Consider the following 19,885-nt stretch of genomic DNA (forward strand, 5'->3'; position numbering starts at 1 on the left):
CACCGGGAAGGACAAGCCCGGCTCCTGGGAAGGGCAGGGAGGGTTTTCCTGCATGGAGAGGTGAGGGAGAGGGGCTGGAGCTCAGGAGACTGAATAATTCTATGGACAAGTGGAGTTTGGAGGTGTGAGGAGCACCAAGGGTTCTTTGTCTGAGCCTCACAGAGTCTTCCTAAGAAAAATCAGCAATTATTACTGTTTTGGATTATTATTTATTTCCCTTTTATTGGAGGGGCACTGCCAAAGCAGAAATCTTTGCACAAGTTTAGGCTCAGAGCACTGACAATGCACCACGTGCTTGAAATCCTCGGAATTACCTCTGGAAAATGGATTTTTGGCAATGTTAAGGAAAGACCCCTTAAGGAATTTGTGCCTGAAGAGCATCATAAACCCCAGTGAAGCCACCTGGATGCAGATTTAGGGCTGGAATTGTGTATAATAAAATTCCCATCGAGGAGCTGCTGGAACGAGCTGTTTGGAGTTTGTGCTGGCAGCTGGGTTTATTTATATAAAGTAGAAAACAGAAAATAGAACACAGAATCTATAAAATAAAATATATAAAATGGAATCTATGAAATATAAAGTATAAAATATAAAATAGAAGATATAGAATATAGAATATAGAATAATATATTACCTATTGTCTATTATTATACATTATATATTATATATTGTACATTATATATTATATATTATATATTATATATTATATATTATATATTATATATTATATATTATATATTATATATTATATATTATATATTATATATTATATATTATATGTTATATGTTATATGTTATATATTATGTATTGTATATTATATATAGTATATTGTATATTATATATTATAGAAAATTATAGAAAATAGAAAATAGAATGTATGGAATCAATAGATAAAGCAGAATCTCGGATTGATGTAATTCTGTGTGCTGCACACACCCACCCCGCCACTCCCGTTCGGACCCAGCCTCGCTGATTCGCTATCAAACGCTCCTCGCAGCGATCGGAGCGGCTCCGAAGCCGCCCGTAAATCCAAGTTTCCCCCCATTCCCATGGCTGCGGCTGGGAATGACAGCGGATCCATCCCTGCGCTGGAGCCGTGCCAGAAGTTTCTCATCTCGCTGCCTGCGGGCTGCTCGCTCCCGCTCCGGCTCTTCCCATTTTTTTCCCTCCCTCTCTTTGAGGTTTTCCTGGTGCCTTTAGGGTGAGCTCCCGTCTCCTGCTATTCCGCGGGAGGCAGCGCCGCGAGGAGCCGCGTTCCTGCCTCCTTTTCCTGGGAAACTTCACCATGCGGCTGGTAAGGGACGGAATTCCCCAAGAAGCGGCCCGAGCTCCCTGCGGTGCAGCTCGGGCAGCTCCGGGATGGAGCAGCTCCCTCGGGAATATTCAGGGAAGGGATGGCGGGGTGCGGGGTGCCCAGCGGGACATGGATGTGACACCGCCAGGGATGCGCAGGCACATTTCCTTAAGGAAGCTGGGATCCGGCGGCACTTTTGCCTCTGGAGAAGGCGGCTGGAGCGAACGCGATGCGATTCCTGACGAGCTGTAAGTTTATTACGGGAATTTAAGGCTGGGTTCCGTGCTCGGGAAGGAGGGAATCGTCTCCGGGTGGTAACAATCCCAAACAGCGCTTGGAAAAGATGCCTGAGGATTCTCAGGGATTCCCAGGGCTGCTGTGGCAGAATTTCCCTGGATTTCACCGCCTTTTTTCTTTTGCCTGTGCAATTACTGGGGGGAAAAAACGCGGCTGTGCTTCCCGGGGGGAGCAGCCCGCGGCTCTGAGCCTCGGCATTCCGCAGGGATTTCAGCTCCGAGCGCTGGAGCAGCCGGCGGATCCATGCAGGGCTCCTGGAGCCAAGAGTTCCGCTGTTTGTCAACACGGAAAAGCTCCCGGCGCTGCCGGCTCGGGGCTGGATCCCGATGAGGTCATCCCGGGAATGCTGCGGGACCAATCCGGGCGGCGGGCAGAGCACTGGGATCATTCCCCGGAGCCGGATTGATTGTGGGGTTTTGCCGGAGTAGTTGTAGCAGGGCTGGCTGGGCTGGGCATCCAGGATCTTCCCAGCACGTTGGAGCAGAGATTCCATCAGGAGCAGCTTCCACAGGGTGGTTCCTGCCAGCCCAAACTCCAAACCTCATTCCCAGGGCTCAGACATCCCACGAGGCTTTCCCAAACCTCATTCCCAGGGCTCAGACATCCCACGAGGCTTTCCCAAACCTCATTCCAAGGCTGTCCATCGGGATGTGATGGATGGGAGTGATATAAACACCAGAGGGTGGAAATAAAGCAGGGAGAGACACTGAGAGGCAAGGCAGGGAGCTGGGGATGGTTCCTCAGGAATTCCAAGGGCAGGGAGCCGACCCTCAGGTGAGGATCCATCCTGCACATCCCATTCCTCATGGGAGGAGGAGGAGGCTGAACACGTTGGGATTGATGGATCCTCCACAGCTCCGAGCTCCAGAGTGGGTGGCTGGAAATCAGCAAATATTGAATTCTCATTTCTCCCAAACTGGAATTAATCCAAGCTTCTCTGTTTTCCCAGACAACTTGTCAGACACTGGAAACTCATTTCTTAAATTGCACAGGGACAAAAAGGCCGCATTAGGAATATCTCACTCACCTGGAGCTGAATTTATTTGGATTCCCTTTGCTGGTTCAAGTTTTTCAGCTTCCCAAAAGGCTGGGGAAGCTCTGAAGGGGTCTTATAAATAAAATAAATCCATAAGAATTTCCCTGAGCTGTAGGTGCTGGGATTTACTTCATGTTCCCAGTGCAGCACTGTCTAACCTCTGGAATAGTCTCCAATATTTTTGTTCCCTTCTTTCCCTGAGTATTCCAAGGCACAGACAGAATTGGAGTCCTTTCCCTGCTTTACATCTCTTAAAACTCAGGTTTTCTGTCACAAGGCTCCTGCAGGTTCCTGCTGTGGCAGTTTGGGGATTCCTGGAATCCCAATGAAACCAGGGAGACTCTTTGTGTGCCCAGGGGCCAAAGCCTGGCTTTGTGTGCAAAAGCTCCTGCAGACCTGAAATACAGGGAAGAGATCAAATGCCAGGGAATGTTTGTCCTTCCAGCAATTTCCCTGGAAGCCAAAGAAAACACAGGGATGAATGACAAACTGGTTGGATGAGCTCTCTGAAGGGGAAATTTTCCTGTTTCAGGGCCCCTGTGGCTCTCAGTGCCCTGATTGCAGCTGGGAAAACACAGCAAAGCCAATATTCCATTTTTTTTACAGCTGGAAATCCTGATTGCATCATCCTGGGTTCAGGCGGGCAGGAGGGGAGAGACACCTGCAGGTGTGGTCCCAGATTTCCAGGTGTTGTCCCAGATTTCCAGGTGTTGTCCCAAATTTCCGTGCTGTCCCCTGAGAACAGGGACTGGGACCTGAGTTCCAACTCACTCCTCTACAACAGGATGGATGAGTAACTACAGGGTGTAAATACAGAGTGTAAATACAGAGAGTAACTACAGAGAGTAAAACCACCCTGAGAAAACACGGAAATGTGTCCTGAAATAAGGATCTTAATCCAGGGTTCAGCTGGAGTTTGGGCAGTTCTGCCCATCCCAGGTTTTAAGCAGGACCTTGCTGTGGGGACATTCCCATTTAGCAAGGTCAGAGCCTTTGAAGGGTCTGGAGAGTGGTTTTGAGGAAAGAACAGAGCTGGGAAAATATCCACGAGGAAAAGGAAATCTCAGCTCTCCCCTTTCTCTGGGAGACCTGGAGATTGAACTGGGACAATCCCTCATCTAAAGGGATGTCAAGGGAGGGGAAGCAGAGCTGGGCCCAGAGTGGAAACAGGGAAACTGTGGAAAAGTGGGAATTTGAGAACCCATCTGACACTGAACTGGGCCAGTGAACCCCCTGGATGATCCAGGCTGAGCTGCTGGGAACAAGGCAGAGAGGAGCTCCCATCCCTTAGGAATGGGAGATGATTTCCAGGCAGTTCTGTTGGATTTAGGAATACCCTTGAGGCCTTTCCCAGCTTTCATAATTCCATGATTCCTGCTGAAGGAAGCTGGATCTGCTCTCCCAGCTGCAGGAATGCTGCCATTCCTTTTGTGTGTAAATCCAATTACATCCTCCAGTGTTTTTTTGTTTTTTTTTTTTTGCATTTCCCTTGTTCATGATTAATTTATTTGCCCTCCATTTCACCAAAATTCAGCATTTTCTGTCAGGTTTCACTGACTCCTGGTGTCACCTGCAACTCTTCCCCCTTGCTGCTCCTCTGCTTTTCCCACATAAATAATAAAAGGGATTTTTGGGAGCTCTGGGAAGCTCTTTACAAGCTGTGCAAGTTGGGCTCATTTAATTCCTGAAGGCTGCACATCCACATCCTGATATCCAGGCAGGGAATTCATTTGCATGCCATGGATGGCTCAGCCACCCCTCAACTGCTGGCATTTCGTCCCTGCTTTGGAATATTATTTACATTTATTAAAAAAGCAGTTGGAGAATGTTCAACTTGGTGCCTTTTAAAACAATGTGGAGCAGCTGCTTTCAGCAAGACACAGAGAGGGTCCTTTATTAATTAATTTCCTGATAATCCTTTAAATTCCTTCAATTATCAGGTATTTAAAGTGGTTTTTACGTGCTGATAACTGAATGAGAAGTGTGGAGCAGGTGCCTGAAATTCAGGGTGATTTTAGCTCATCTCCTGTCTTGTTTTCCCAATCCACAAAACATCCCAAGCTTTTATCCCATCCTTTCCTTGTCTCCCTGAGGAATCCGATGGGGGCAGCAGTGCCTGAAGGGAATTTTCCATCGAGAGTGACGTGGCTGTGTGGTCATTGATTGGAATCCTGATGGAAAATGTCCACTCGCAAAGGGAGAGATGCCAAAGGAGTCTGGGAATGCTGGTGGGGTTTAGGCTCAGCCTAAATGGGGGAAGGTGTCTGTGTAAGCCCCTCTCAGGATTGTTTTAGGCCAGACTTCAGCTGATTTGTGTCAAACTCCTCATCCCAAAGTTCTGCTGGAAATGGGATTTGACTACACCTAAAGACCCAAATTGGGTATAATTAAACTAAGCCAGTGTTCAAACTGCAACATATCCCAGGCAAAACAAACCTGAATTTTCCATTTACAAGCACAGTTGCTGATGGAAAACGATCCTTACAATGCAGTGTGGGCACAAGGCACAACTGATTTTAAAGTGATTGTGACTTGGGGCAAACTCATCTTCCATGGAAAAGGGGAAAGAGAGGGAATCTCTCCCTTAGTTCTGGAAACAGCAGCACATGGGTGCCACTGGAGCAGGGAATTTCATGGATGTTGTGCAAAAGAAAAGCTCCTTTCTCTTCGGGTTTAGGATTTGAAGGAAGGATCCTGAGTGTTGTAATTAAAAGTGAAGCAGAGGCCTGAGGGTGATGGATGCGATCCCCACTGAGGAGCCTCTGGGATTTTTCCCTGGCAGAAAGTTGATGGGAATTCACCATCAGGACAGAGCAAACATATCCACACAGGGCTGAGGGGAAGGAATTGCACTGGGAGCAGCCTGTGAATATTCCAAGGCAAATTTTAATTGAAAATATGGCCTTGATTGTGTGGCATTTCATGGTGACTTCATGAGGGGATGGAGGTGCTCCCTGCCTGGGGATGAAGGAGCCTCAGCCTTGTGGGGCCTGTCATAACCCCACAAATAACGGAATTAAGGAATTAAGGAATTTAGCATCTGACATTTCTAAGCACGAGTTCTGACAGTGGAAATGGGGCTCAGGGAGCCCAAACTCAGGACTCAGGGAGTGGCAGAATTAATGCTCCTCTAACGGGGAGAGAAGGCCGCAAACACTTGGGGCAGAAATGAAAATGCATTAATTGAGACATGTCACACAAATGTTTGAAGACATTGGCTTGCTCAGGGTGCTAACAGATCAAAACAGCCCTTTTTGAGTTTATTGCTGTTTCCAGCATCCCAGATGGCTGCAGACTGTAGGGTTTGGGCCCACTGTGTCTGTCCCGGTGCCAAATGGAAAAAGGAATGCTCAGTCCTGGCCAACCTCAGTGCAGAGCACGTGCCAAGGCTGGGAATGGCTCCACTGTGCCACCAAAGTGATGGGAGCAAGGCAGGGTCTGTTTCAGTGGGATTATTTTGGGATTCAGGCTTCTCTTGTGGGGCTCTCTGGAAGAGGGATCTGTTTGCATTCCGTGTTTGCCAGCACATTTCTGCTCCGAGTGCTTCCATCCCTCAGTTGTTCCTGGGTGTATTTTCAGACAGAAACTTGTGGTTGGTGTAAACTGGAGCCTCTGGAAGGTGAATAATTCATTTTTGGCAGGAGGCCCCTGTTGGGAGGGGTTGCATCCCAAGTGACCCCACACGTTTGGGATCAGGGTGTGTGCTGTGAATCCCAAAGAGGGGACTCCGGCTCTCAGCCCGGCTTCTGGGGACTGGAAAGTCAGGAAAGAGATTCACTGACCATGGATTTGTCTCAGCCTTCCTGGAACACCCCCAGAGTTGTGTTTGTCCTTGTGGGAAAATCCAGTTTCATCACCAGCAGCTCTCCTTGACCTTCTCACTCCAGAGCAGCCACCGAGCTCCTGGAGTTCACTGGAATGCTGCTCTTTGGAGCACATTCCCCTGGGAATTATCATTTCCATGAGGAAATATTTCTGGTTTCAACTCTTCCCCGTGCCATGGCTGAGCCAGGGTTTTCCAGAGTCACCTGCAATTCCTGGGCACTGCCCAGCCCTGGCTGTGAGGAGCTGGAAATCAAAGCCTGCGCTGCGTTGTGCTATAATTTATGCCAGGAAGCAGATTTAAATTATGCAAATTGCTGTCTGCACCGAATCTGCCATCTGGAAAAAGTTCTGCATGCAAAAATCTGTCGGGGCAAGGCAAGGGACAAGGCATCATTGGGAAGGGAGAGCTGATGGAATAAAAACAAGCTGCTCCTGGAAAATGGATTCCCCTGCTCCAGTCCAGTGGCAAAGCTGCTGTTCTGTAGGAGCCAGATTAATATTAGGAGGGGTAAAATACTTGTTTAAAGCTGCTCTGGAGCTGGAAGAATTCCTTGTTATCCAGGAGGGATAAAATGCAGGTTAGGAGGGAAAGGAGGAGCACAAGAGAAGGGTGGCACCTCCAGAGCTGGAGGTGGGCAGGGATCAGCAGGGAAAGGGTGAGGCTGAGAGAGGAGATGTGGCCTGGAAATTCTGGGACACAGGATAAGTCCTGGAGCCATCCAACACGGAATATTTCTGTAATAAACAGGAATTGGAGAGGTTAAGGGATGCAGGATTTGCTACCTGTCTAGTGTTGGAAATCAGGGAAAGGTTCTTCCCCCAGAGGGTGCCCAGGGAATGGGCACACTGCCAAAGCTGCCCGAGCTCCAGGAGTGTTGGGACAGCACTCCCAGGGATGCCGAGGGTGGGATTGATTGTTGGGGTGCCTGTGCAGGGCCAGGGGCTGGGCTGGATGATGCTCGTGGTCCCTTCCAGCTGAGGATATTCCAGGATTCTTTATTTTCCATCAGAGCAGACTTGTGTGACTCGTTCTCTCCCAAAGCCAGAGCTCCCGTGGCAGGAGGAATGTGCACCTTGGAGTTACATCACCTCTGGGCTGAATTTTTGGGGCAATCCACCCCTTTATGAGCAGGAATTGCCTTTCCTTGTTCCCCCAGGATGTCCTCAGGTAAAACTCTCCGAGCCCTCTCCAGAAATTAATGTTGGTGGGTCAAGGACTTGTGGAACCCTCTGGAAAGGCAGAGGTGGTTTCTCCACATCCTCACAAATCTAAAACCCCTGGGTTTTCCGAGCCCCCTCCACGTGTCCACTCTTTGTGCCCTCGGTTTGGGGAGCAGCAGTGGCGCCGTGTCCTTTGTCAGAGAGCAGCACGGGGTGCCTGGGGGGACATCCCGTGAAGCAGAGCAGTAATTACAGAAAGCTTTGTCAGATTTCATTCTCTGCTCCTGCAAAGGATCCTGAGCACGAGGCCAGGCTGTGGAGAGACCCCTCGCTGCCTGCACTCCCATTAACTCCATAGGCACGGCGTTAATTTGGAAAAATAACAGTTGGAGGCTGTCAGGGATGCTCCATAAAAACCCTGCCAGCTCCTGCTGCAATGCAGACAGAAAACAAATGGTTCCCATTTCAACTTGGCACGCTGTAACCCCACTGAGCTGACTTCCCAGGATAAACTATTGCTGTGGAATTGTATTCCTACAAGCAGCACGAGATCCTATTTAAAAAGCGTCACACAGCCCTGTGTATTCCTAATTATTTGTGTGATGAAGGAAGAAACACTTCACTGCTGGTTTGTTTTTGCTCACCATCCTCATAACTAAGCTGGGAGTGCTTTTCCTCTTTCCATGCAGCTGTTCTGGTAGATGGGATTTTGGGAAGGAATTCCTGGCTGGGAGAGTGGGGAGAGCTGGGATGGAATTCCCAGAGCAGCTGTGGCTGCCCCTGGATCCCTGGAGGTGTCCAAGGCCAGGCTGGACAGCGCTTGGAGCAGCCTGGGGCAGTGGAAGTTGTCCCAGGTGGAACTGAATGTGCTTTAAGGTCCCTTCCAACCCAAACCACCCTGGGATTCTCCAGCAGGAGAGTTTGGCTCTCAGGAGTTCCTCAGACTGGGATGGCACAGCTCTGCAGTCCTGGCACTTTGGTGTTTTGTGTTGGTTCTTCTGCCTATAAAAATGTATTTTCCAACAAGGAAGGGGTCACTGAATCAGGGACCCAGTTGATACTCCTGGGCTTAATCCCTAAATGTAGGGCTCATGTTTTATGGTGGTTTTAGTGCTTTACATGGCATGGTGTGCCCTGTGCCTCAAATTCCCCCATCCCAGCTCCGTGTCCCACCGCAGAGCCCGGCACAGGGATGGAAGGGGTGGAATTCCTTCCCGTGACAGGAATACCCCAAACACCCCAGCAGCCAAAGCATCTCTGCAGCATTTCCAGCACTGAGCTTTGCCTGGCTCACACAGATCACAAAGCATCACCCAGCTGCCCTTTCCTCCCACAGCCAGAGCTGATCTCCCTGGAAAGCCTTTCCTGTGATCTGACCTTTACCAGCTCCAGCAATCCCTGACAAAGGCAGCAGGAGAACACCCAGCACCAACATTTGTATTTTTTAAAGCCAGATTGTGACAGATCCCTCCTGTGAATGCTGCAGCTGCCAGAGGTCCAAGCAGAGCATTAAAGCAGCAGCTCCAACGTAGCATTTCCAAAACATTTCCTTCCAGCTTCCCCCTCACCCCTCCACACACACAGGACCCACAGGGATGGACTCCTTGTGCCTGTTTGACCTTTTCTGCTGCTTTCCAGTTGATAAAGTTCACTCCTGTGACCCCGGTGCAGCTTGGCAGTGGTTGTGTGTTGTTTCCGTGGTGTTCCTGACATTCTTGTAGCATTAAACCTGACAAAAAATGGGATGTTTCACTCTCAGGCTCGGCTGTGAAAGGTCTTTGGTGTCCCTGTGAACTTTGAGAATGAAAGGTGTTCTAAAAGCAGCTGGAAAAGAAGAGATTTAATCAGTGAGATGCTGCCATGGGGGAGCCCAAGGGCTCTGCTTTGCTTTTGGATGGCAGAGGAGTTCAAAGCTCTGGGGAATTGAGTTTGTGTCCTTTCTGTCCCTTGGATGGAGGCAGGAGGGAGGCATTTCAAAGGAAGGCTCTGTCATTACCCTTTCTGACATTTGAATTCAGTTTTGGGCTTGGAAACCCAAAGCAGAGGCTCCTTCCTGGCAGAGACTGCAGGGAGAGCAGGCAGTGAGGGAAGGGGGGTTGTGTCACTTCTGGGGGTTCTTTTACTCTGAACAATTATGCAGCATTTTGGTTTAGTTTGGAGGAAGGTCCTGGAAGGGCAACAAAGCTGATGTAATTCCACCCCCTTCCCGTGGCCAGGGCCTCCTTTCATTATCCCAGGTTTTGTTTGTGGACGCTGGGATTTGATTTGGTTTTTGATCTGATCTTGTGATGTCTGGGAGCTGAGACCTTTAATTTCCTGTCCTGGTGGATCTGTCTCTGAAACCCTCCTAGGGATGTGTGTGTGCAGGAAACTGGGACTGGGAAAAGGCCCCTTCCCTCTGTAAGGATGCACCAAAAACCTCAGCCAGGGAGGGCAGGATGAACAACCCAATCAAGCCAATATTCTTTAATTCAGTTCATTATAAGCTGACCCCACCCGAATTAACTGAGGATGCTGCAGGTCCTGGGGTCACCTTCACATTTTCCAGCACAGAAATGCAGTGGAGCAGGATCAGCTGCTGCAGAAAACCGGGATTTTGGCTCTGTGATTGAAGAATTGAACTTCCCTGGAAAGGCTCAGCTGGGATTATTTGCTCTCAGGCTCTCAGCTGAGCAGCACCAGGAGCAGTTTTATCTCTCAGGAACTTGTTAAAAAACTTGAGATAGGTGTTGCTTGGTTGCAATGGGGACTCCCACAAGGCCAGGTGGGGTTTTAATCATGATTTAATTATTATTTTATATATATTTATATAAATGAGTGGCAGGTTTCATTTGGAGAGTACTTCAGAAAAATCAGAGTTGAGCCTGGGACTGGTGTGGCTGCCTGGGTAGAAAAGCTCGGAGGAATTAAAGCTTTTCCAGCTTTTCAGGATGGAGCAGGCACTGAAATTAGAAAGAAGAAAAATTGGCTGAGGTGTTGAACGAGTTCTCCTGTGAGCTGAGGAGCAGGATTAGGGAGAGCTGGAGATTTGGGAGGCAAAGCTCAGTTTTAGTCTGCCTCCAGCATTTGTGATTAACTTCTCCTGCCTCTTGCTCTTCAGGGCAGCGAGGCTGCAAAATCCAAACCAAATTGCTCTGGAGACAATTCCATTTCCACTGCCTGTTAAATATCAGGATATTTCCTTATTAGAATGAGGTTGATGGGAATGTTGGGTGCTTGTGGCTGAGCTCAGGGAGATTAATTAATGAGATCCCCATTAATGCCATGACTGGGGTGATATCTGGAAATAAAGCCTATTTTTTTTTTTTTTTTACAAAGTGCTGTGGAAAAATATCCGAAAGTTTCTCTGGAATTCAGAAATCCAGCTCTGCCCCAGCACCTCAGCCCTGGAGTCACATTCCCATGGATTTTCCACAGAAGTAGCCACAGCAATGCTAATTTGGGAGTTGTCTGGGGAGCAAACTCGGAGTGCCAGAACAAGACTAATCCCCCTCTGTGTTTCCACTAATAAAAGGGAAGAACACTAAATAATTAACGTCAACAAATGAAAACTAAATTGCCAATTTTTAATTTTCCCCCCATTGCACGATCCCTGTTAATGAATAATTTACCAGCCAGCGATGAAAATAAAATGAAAGGATTTCTCTGGGGTCTGCTGTGTTCTCTGAACATCCAGCCAAACTGTTTAGATATCCATATATATTTTTTTTTCTAAAGACTAAAAAATAACCCCAGAGAAAACAGCATTCAGCAGGAACCAGGCAGGAATAAAAAGAGCTGCAGCCTCCAGAGGTTTTCCCATTTCCTTCAAGACCTGAGATCATTTGTCTGAGGCTGTTTGTGAATTATTCATACCCAGTGGAGCTCTTTGCTTTCCCAGCTTGAATGTGACCAGTTTCCATCTCAGGGCTTCCCGTGCTGCTTTTTTTTGTTTGCATTTCAGGTTTTCCTAGGACGCCCCTTATCCTGAGGCCCTGCTGGATGCTGGGGGACTCTGTCAGTCAAACATCCAGAACCTGCTCTGTGCTCAATGCCCAGCGCTTCCCAGAGCACGAGGCAGCTGTGGGAAAGGGAATGGGATAACTGAGGAGCTGAGAAACCTTGGGAATGATGCCCTGGCTCTGCTTTGGCTTTGGAGTGGGACCTCCAAGGAAAAAGTGTTTGTTATTTTAGCTCTGGGTTGATTTTGAGGGTCCTGTGCATCCCAATCCCTGTGTCAGATTAGCAGGAGCATCCCAGGCTGTGGAAGTGTCCCTGCTCATGGCAGGTGATGGAATGAGATGGGGTTTAAGACCCCAGTTCAAACCCTTCTGTTTCAGCTGCCAGGTTAGGTTTAGGTGTGTTAGATAGGGCTGGGAAAACAGATCCAGGTTGGGAAAACAGATCCAGGTTGGGAAAACAGATCCAGGTTGGGAAAACAGATCCAGGACTGGGAAATCAAATCCAGGTTGGGAAAACAGATCCAGGACTGGGAAATCAGATCCAGGACTGGGATGAATTTCAGTGTGTGCTCCAAGGCTTCCTTGGAGTTCCATGCCCCGCCAGCCTCCAACATGAGCAGCATCTCCACATCCCATGGACACTGGAGGCAGCCTCAAGCCATGGAATTCCAGACTGGTTTGGTGGGAAGGAGGAGAAGGAGAGGTGAGTTCCACCTGCAGCTGAGTTTCCTTGGCTTTTCCTGCTGCTGGGCACCAGAGGCACAACTTCAGGAGGAGCACTTGTGGCTCGTTGCTGTTTCCTGGCCCTGCTCAGGTTTGGGAGGAGCCATCCCCGATGTTGGTGTGGAGCCATCCCCGATGTTTCTGATGAGCCATCCCGGTGTTTGTTTGTTCCTGAGGAGCCATCCCAATATTTGTTCCTGAGGAGCCATCCCAATGTTTGTTCCTGAGGAGCCATCCCAATGTTTGTTCCTGAGGAACCATCCCTGATGCTGGTGCAGAACCATCCCAGTGTTCCTAAAGGAGCCACCCCAATGTTCCTGAGGAGCAATCCAAATGTTCTCGAGGAGCAATCACAATGTTCCTGAGGAGCCATCTCAGTGTTCCCGACGAGAATCCCACTGTTTGTGCAGAGCCATCCCAATGTTTGAGAGGAGCCCTCCCAGTGTTCCTGAGGAGCCATCCCAGTGTTCCTGAGGAGCCATCCCAGTGTTCCTGAGGAGCCATCCCAATGGTCCTAAGGAGCCATCCCAGTGTTCCTGAAGAGCCATCCCAGTGTTCCTGAGGAGCCATCCTCGTGTTCCTGAAGAGCCATCCCAGTGTTCCTGAGGAGCCATCCTCGTGTTCCTGAGGAGCCATCCCAGTGTTCCTGAGGAGCCATCCTGGTGTTCCTGAGGAGCCATCCTCATGTTCCTGAGGAGCCATCCCAATGTTCCTGAGGAGCCATCCCGGTGTTCCTGAGGAGCCATCCCAATGTTCCTGAGGAGCCATCTTCGTGTTCCTGAGGAGCCATCCCAATGTTCCTGAGGAGCCATCCCAGTGTTCCTGAGGAGCCATCATCGTGTTCCTGAGGAGCCATCCCAATGGTCCTAAGGAGCAATCCCAATGTTCCTGAGGAGCCATCCCAGTGTTCCTGAAGAGCCATCCTGATGTTTGAGAGGAGTCATCCCAGTGTTCCTGAGGAGCCATCCCAGTGTTCCTGAGGAGCCATCCCAATGTTCCTGAGGAGCCATCATCGTGTTCCTGAGGAGCCATCCCAATGGTCCTAAGGAGCAATCCCAATGTTCCTGAGGAGCCATCCCAGTGTTCCTGAAGAGCCATCCTGATGTTTGAGAGGAGTCATCCCAGTGTTCCTGAGGAGCCATCCCAATGGTCCTGAGGAGCCATCGTGATGTTTCTGAGGAGAATCCCAGTGTTTGTGCAGAGCCATCCCCATGTTCCTGAGGAGCCATCCCGGTGTCCCTGAGGAGCCATTGGTGTTTCCCTGCTCCAGGTGAAGAGTGGCTGCCGCACAGGGATGCAGTTGCCGAGGAACCGCCCGCATTAAAAACCTCCTGGGAGCCATCGGCGGTCTGGGAGCGGAGCTGTCGCTGCGCAGCAGCTCCGGAGCCTCCTCCTTCCCATCCGGGCTCGCTCACCTGGAAAGCTTGGCAGGGCTTTTCTTCTCTCCAGTGCCGTGCGCATCTCAAAATCCTGGGATCACCGAGGCTGGAAAAGCCTCCAGGATCCAACCAGTGCCCGATCCCCACCTGGTCACTGAGTGCCACAGCCAGGAATTCCTTGGACACCTCCAGGGATGGGCACTCCAACCCTCCCTGGGCACTTCCAAGGCCTGAGCACCCTTTCCATGGGGAAATTCCTGCTGATCCCACCCTGAGCCTGCCCTGGCCCGGCCCGAGGCCGTTCCTCTCCTCCTGTCCCCGTTCCCTGGTGGCAGATCCCAATCCCAACCTGGCTGTCCCCTCCCTCCAGGGAGTTGTGCAGAGCCACAAGGTCCCCCCTGAGCCTCCTCCACCCCCCAGACCCCTCAGGTTTCCTCCTAAAACCCCAGGAAGAAAATATTGCAGAAATAATGTTTTTTTCATAGATGGGATTGTTGCTTTTTACAGGAACCTTCTGATTCCCAAACTAGTTCATCCCTCTTTTGTGAGGATTACAGACATTCCCCCATGCTGAAAGGCTGAAAATTGGATTTACAGACTTCCTTTCAGTTTTCAAACACTCCTCTGTTGTTGTCACTAAAATTAACAGGCTCAGGAGCTATAAAAACAGCTCCCTGCTTTTTCTGGGGAAAACCCCTCCCCTGGGAATTCAGAAATGGATCTGTCATGTGAGATTTCCCCTGCCTTCCCCTCCCTGCTGTGCTGGAATTCACCCTGCCTGCATTCCAATCTCCTCGTATTTCCTCTCCAAAGTAATCCAGACTCAAATGTGTCATGCAATTAAATCAATAAAAAAATGAAAAAATATTAAATTAACAAACCCCAGGATGCTGGGTATGGTCAAGCTGAAAAATAATTAATGGATAAATGGAACAAGCACGTTAAGGACTAGGAAAAGACACTCCAGGTTGCTCTGAATGTGCTCCTCAAGCTTTCCTGGATTTTTCCCCTCAGTGTCTCCGTGTCTGGGGCTGCCCAATCCCACGTCTGTATCCAGCTGAAGGAGGGAAAAGAAAAGCCCAGGAAGTTTCACAATGTATTTGCTTTATCCGGGCTCAGAGAGGCACCGTAACTCATCCTGGGTTCCAACAGGAGCGCGGATCCCTTCCAGTGGAATTCCCTGGAGTTGTGTCACTCTGGGCAGGAGGCGGAGCTGGGGGTGGCACCATCCTGGCTGTCCCTGTCCCCCCCAGTGCCCCCGCAGCATCCCAGCCCTTTTCCATGGGCTCAGCACCACGGGCAGCTCCATAAATCCCATCAATCCCCCTGCGAGGAGCGCCGATCGATATTCCCCGGTTAATGACGGCCAGCTGAAATTAGGATCGATTTCCTGTCTCCTCCTCTTCCCAGTTATGCAAACTTGGCTGTGCCCCTTCCAGAGCTGCCTTTTATCCCAGCTTTTAGAGGCACCGCCCCGTGATGTTTCATTCGGAATAGTCAAAAACATCACAACCAATTCTGGCTTTTGCTTTTTCGTTCTCTGTTCAGGCTTCACCCCGGGGTTAATGGAAAATGATGTCAAACACCAGGAGTGATTTATGGAAGTCAGGCAGCTTTTGGCACCCTGAGCTATGGATAAAGTCAACTGCAAATTGTTTTCACATTCTAAATTACTGTACCCAGCTCTGGAGGAGGCTGGGAAAACTGCCAGAGGGAAAAAGTGGGAGAAGGAAAGGTTGTGTGCTTATCTGAGCTGTGCCTCAGAAGAATTCCATTTTTTAAGCCAAACCTCTGTGCTGAATGCCAGGGATGGATTTTTCCTGGGAATTACCATGGATGTGGGGATTCCCAGCTCCACATCTGCCACACTAAACTGCTGGAACAGGAACTGATGCAGGCTGGAAATCTCTTCATCAAGAGCCTGAATAGGTTTTGATTGCAGAACAAAGATTCCCAGGAGCATCTCTGGAATTGAAGATACCCAAGAAGAGAAAGAAAATTTCCCTCTTTCACTCTGTGTATTATTTTTATAGCTCTGATATTTCCTGTCAAACTTGTGCTGGATTACCAATAAAATATTGGTTTCTTTGTCATTGTTATGGATTTCTAAGTTTAAAATCTCATAGGTGGCACTTGAGGGATTGTTTTGTTTCGGGATTGACTCAAAATTTGGTTTGTCTTGAGGCTGAGAGGAAATCTCCAAGGGAGATTCCCATAAAAAGAATGAATTTTTTTCTCTTTCTCCTTGCAGGAAGAACTCAGGAGGCTCCAGCACACTCTGGAACACGTCAATGATGGCAAAGACTCACTCCAAAGGTAAATGTGCCTTTTCCAAAATATCTCACCCATGAGAAAGTGAAATGGATTTTCCAAGGTGTGAAACCTTTCCTGAGGGATCCTCTGCGTCACAGACAATATCCCAAATTTTGCCTTTCTCCCATTAACAATCCCTATTTTTAGTTACAAGAGGGCAATTTCTGACAACGATATCATTGCCCAGTTAAGTCTCAAATTAACTCCACAGGTTGGGGTCTGATCTCCCAAATTTCCCTGCCAAGAGCTCCATCCAATCCATGCTGCTGCTCCCACCTAGGGCAGTGTTCCCAGACACTGGATTTGGATATTCCAGCGTTTTCAAATTGCTTCCTTCGAGCCATCAGTTCCCAGCAGCAACTCCTCGGCCATCATTTATTACAAAGGATTTATTCCTCACCCCCCACGTGGCTCATTTGCTGCCAGCATTCCCATTGTTCCTTTCCATTTCCCTCTCCAGCCTTTCCAGCGTGGGGATGGGAAGGTAATTTAGCAGGAATATCTGTTAGATCTGCCAGGGTTTGTTTTTTTTTATTTATCTACAGCAGCTCTTTTGCTGGCTGTGCCTGTCCCTGGAGCTGTGGCAGCTGTGAGATTTAAAACAGGGATTCAGGCAGGTTCCCACTGGAAAACTGGATCCAAATTCCCATTTTTTATTAAGAGTGGGCACAGAGGTCCAGATAACTTCTTCCAAAGACAGCAACACCTTCTGATCAGCAGCTCTTGTTTGTTCTTGTCCAGATTAGGGAATTCATTCACAGGGCTGCAGGAATGTCAGGCTGGAACAAGTTAAACTCATTTTCTTTTCTTTCCCGTAGCCATCAGCTCGCCATGGATGAAGAAAATAATATCCAGGAATATCCTATCAACATCCAGCCCTTGGAATCCAAAGTGAAAATGTGAGTAAGGAAAAATGTTGGGTCTGCCTTGGAACGCAGCTGGGGGTGTCCAATTCCTGAGCTGCAGGATCCACACTGGATTTCTGTGTAACTGGATAAAAGAACTCCCAATTAGCAATTTATTCAATTCTCTATGCTTAAGAATGTGGAGCTGGGAAAATTTGGGTTGTTCAGCCTGGAAAAAAGAGAAGGCTCCAAATTGTCACCTTGGCACCTTCCAGTGCCTGAAGGGGCTCCAGGAGAGCTGGAGAGGGACTGGGGACAAGGGATGGACACAGGACACAGGGAATGGCTCCCACTGCCAGAGGGCAGGGATGGGTGGGAGATTGGGAATTGGGAATTCCTGGCTGGGATGGGATTCCCAGAGCAGCTGTGGCTGCCTCTGGATCCCTGGCAGTGCCCAAGGCCAGGCTGGATGGGGCTTGGAGCACCTGGGACAGTGGGACGTGTCCCTGCCATGGCAGGGGTGGGATAGGGTGGGATTTCCATTCCCTTCCCACCCGAACCACCCTGGGCTGGATCACAGAATCACACGGATTCCCTCTGAACCGAGTTTCAAATGTTAAACATCAGTGTTGCACTCATTTTGCCATTTCCTCTGTGTAACTAAATCTGCTGGATTTTCCCACGCAGAGAAGCCAGAGGAGGGAAGGGCAGCACGGAGCCTTTTCTGTGCCGATTTTCCCATCCAGCATCAGTTCCCCAGGGATTCCCTGGAAGGAGCAGCCCTGGAAGTGCAGAATTCCCGCTCTGGGGGTGCAAGCAGAGCCCTGCGGCTCGGGAGAACGGGATTTCCTGGGGAAGTGGGCTCAGCCAAGGCACGCGCTGACACCTAGCGCCCCGCCGGGAAGGGAGGGATGGGCGCCCCGGGACTCCGGGAATGAGCTCCGAAATTCCAAACGCCACCGAATCCTGGAATCATGGAATGGTCCGGGTTGGAAGGGACCTTTAAAGACCTTTTAGTCCAGTCCTGAGCAGGGTGGCTTCAATTAGGACAGGGTGTCAGCCTGATTTGGGGTGTTTTTAGTGATGGGGAATCTCCCCCCTGCCACCTTCATGGGGAAAAAAAAAATCCTTCCTCATGTCCTAAATCAATCCTCTCTTCGAATTATAGGATAATTTAAAATTTTGCTGTACGTTACATTATACAGAGTTTCCCCTGGTGTCAGTTATTCTAAAAGTCTTGATTTTGACTAATTAAACTTCCCCACATATTTATCAGAGTCCAGGATTCCTTTTGGAGCCTCTCCCAGCATGGATCCTCCAGCCTTGGTGCAGGAATTGCCTCCATCCAGAAAGCACTGCCTCACTTACAGGCCATTCAAATATTAATGCATATTAAAATATTAAAAAGACATGAAGTTTCAAATTAAAACCCAGTGTCTTCTAAGCTTTTAGTCATGCTGATAAAAGCCAGATAAAAGAATCCATTTTCAGGGAGCTTTCTAGGAGAGTAATTATGACTTAAGCTCAGTCTATTCTCCAGCTTTAAAATAGGAATACATGTAAATATAAATATGTAGATATAAATATATAAATACTGCTCATCCCAGTGAATAAACCCTCAATTGCTTAAAAATCCTACAAGGAGCTAATCCTGCAGAGAAGTTGTGGATGCTGGAATTGTTCCAGGCCAGGTTGGATGGGGTTTGGAGCAACTTGGGATAGTGGAAATTATCCCTGCCCATAGCAGAGGATGGAATGAGATGACATTTTCCACCCTAAACCATTCCGGGATTCCATAATTCCATGATGCTGCTCTGGCTCTCAAATTCCAGTCGTATTAGGATTCTAATCTGAAATGTGGTATAAAAATAAGATGCAGAAGGTTGTTAATTCCTTTAAATGGTCAAATGGATATTTTTATTTTGATTGTGGAATATAGGAGAAATTCTGAGTTCTGGAAATCACTTCCATGGGTTTTGGGATTGGGTTGGAGTCTGAGTAGCAAGGTAAGAGTTTGGAACCAGATCATCTTTAAGGTCCTTTCCAACCTAAACCACTCCTAAACCACCCAAACCACATTAAGGAGAATTCCCTGATTCTCCTTAATAAATATCCTAAATTATCCCAGCGGTGCTTTATACAAACCCTGCAGAGACAGTTCCACGTGATCCTTATCCAGATAGGAAAACAAAATACAGGAACCCCCCAACCCCAATGTTTTGAGCCAGGGATCTGGACTGAAATCCTTTGTTCCCTCAGCATCCAGCGAGCATGGCGTGAGCACCTGCAGCGCCAGGACCTGTCCCCATCCCCGGAGCTACGGGACAAGGACAGCCTGTCCTCAATGTCCCCAACGTCCCCAAGGTCCCCAGGGTCCCCAGCATCGCCGGCCTCGGGCAAGATGAGCAGGTCTGTCAGCATGAACACCTTCTCCGACAGCAGCACCCCCGTGAGTCCGGCTGGAATTCCTCCTTCTCCCTTTGCTGGCTTCCTTTCTGGGGTTTGGGATAAGTGAAAGCTCAGCTGTGGCTTCACGGGGTTGGTAATGGGTTAAAAAGGGATTTTTAGGTGTCTCAAATGACCTCCAGGCAGAGATTCCTCTTGCAGGCTCATTAGGATGTGTGACTGTGGGTATCTGACCTGGAATTCAGCAGATTTTGGAGGCGTTCTTGCTGGTAAAAAGGTGCTTCCAAGTGGTCTTGTGTCTCCTGTGTTTAGGATATTGTGTTCCCAAAAAAAACCTCAAACTGTGGTGCTTTTCATGCAGAGAAATGTGGTTTCTTGGTTGATTTTTGATTTGTTTTGTTGGTTGATTTTTATCAAAAAAGAGACTAGAAGAGACTAAAAGAGGCTAAAAGAGACTTTGAGAAGTTGATTTAGGGGACCAAAATTAGATTTGATTTTGGAATAAATATTCCACCTCGATCAGTGGCTGGAGGCTGCATTTCTCTTTTTAAGGTGACCCTAAATAAACCCCAAATACAGATCCCATTTCTGGAATACAAACAGCTCTGTGACTGGCTCTGAATTGGGATTTTTAGGTCAATAAACAGAGTCTGGAGATATTGCC

The 19,885-nt window shown here is 48.7% G+C and overlaps 1 protein-coding gene across 1 annotated transcript in view; it reads left to right on the plus strand.

Moving 5' to 3' along the window:
* Positions 1–997: 997 nt before the first annotated feature.
* Positions 998–19,885, plus strand: part of IQCJ (IQ motif containing J) — a gene marked incomplete at its 3' end in the record, with an annotated part of 50,512 nt that continues 31,624 nt past the window's right edge. The window contains exons 1-4 of the mRNA XM_053986473.1: positions 998–1,295; positions 15,909–15,973; positions 16,789–16,869; positions 19,075–19,264. Of these exons, the coding sequence (XP_053842448.1) occupies positions 1,287–1,295; positions 15,909–15,973; positions 16,789–16,869; positions 19,075–19,264 (345 nt within the window). The remainder of the gene's footprint in view (positions 1,296–15,908; positions 15,974–16,788; positions 16,870–19,074; positions 19,265–19,885) is intronic.

Source organism: Vidua macroura, chromosome 10 (genome assembly GCF_024509145.1).
Source record: "Vidua macroura isolate BioBank_ID:100142 chromosome 10, ASM2450914v1, whole genome shotgun sequence".
Taxonomy (NCBI): Eukaryota; Metazoa; Chordata; class Aves; order Passeriformes; family Viduidae; genus Vidua; species Vidua macroura.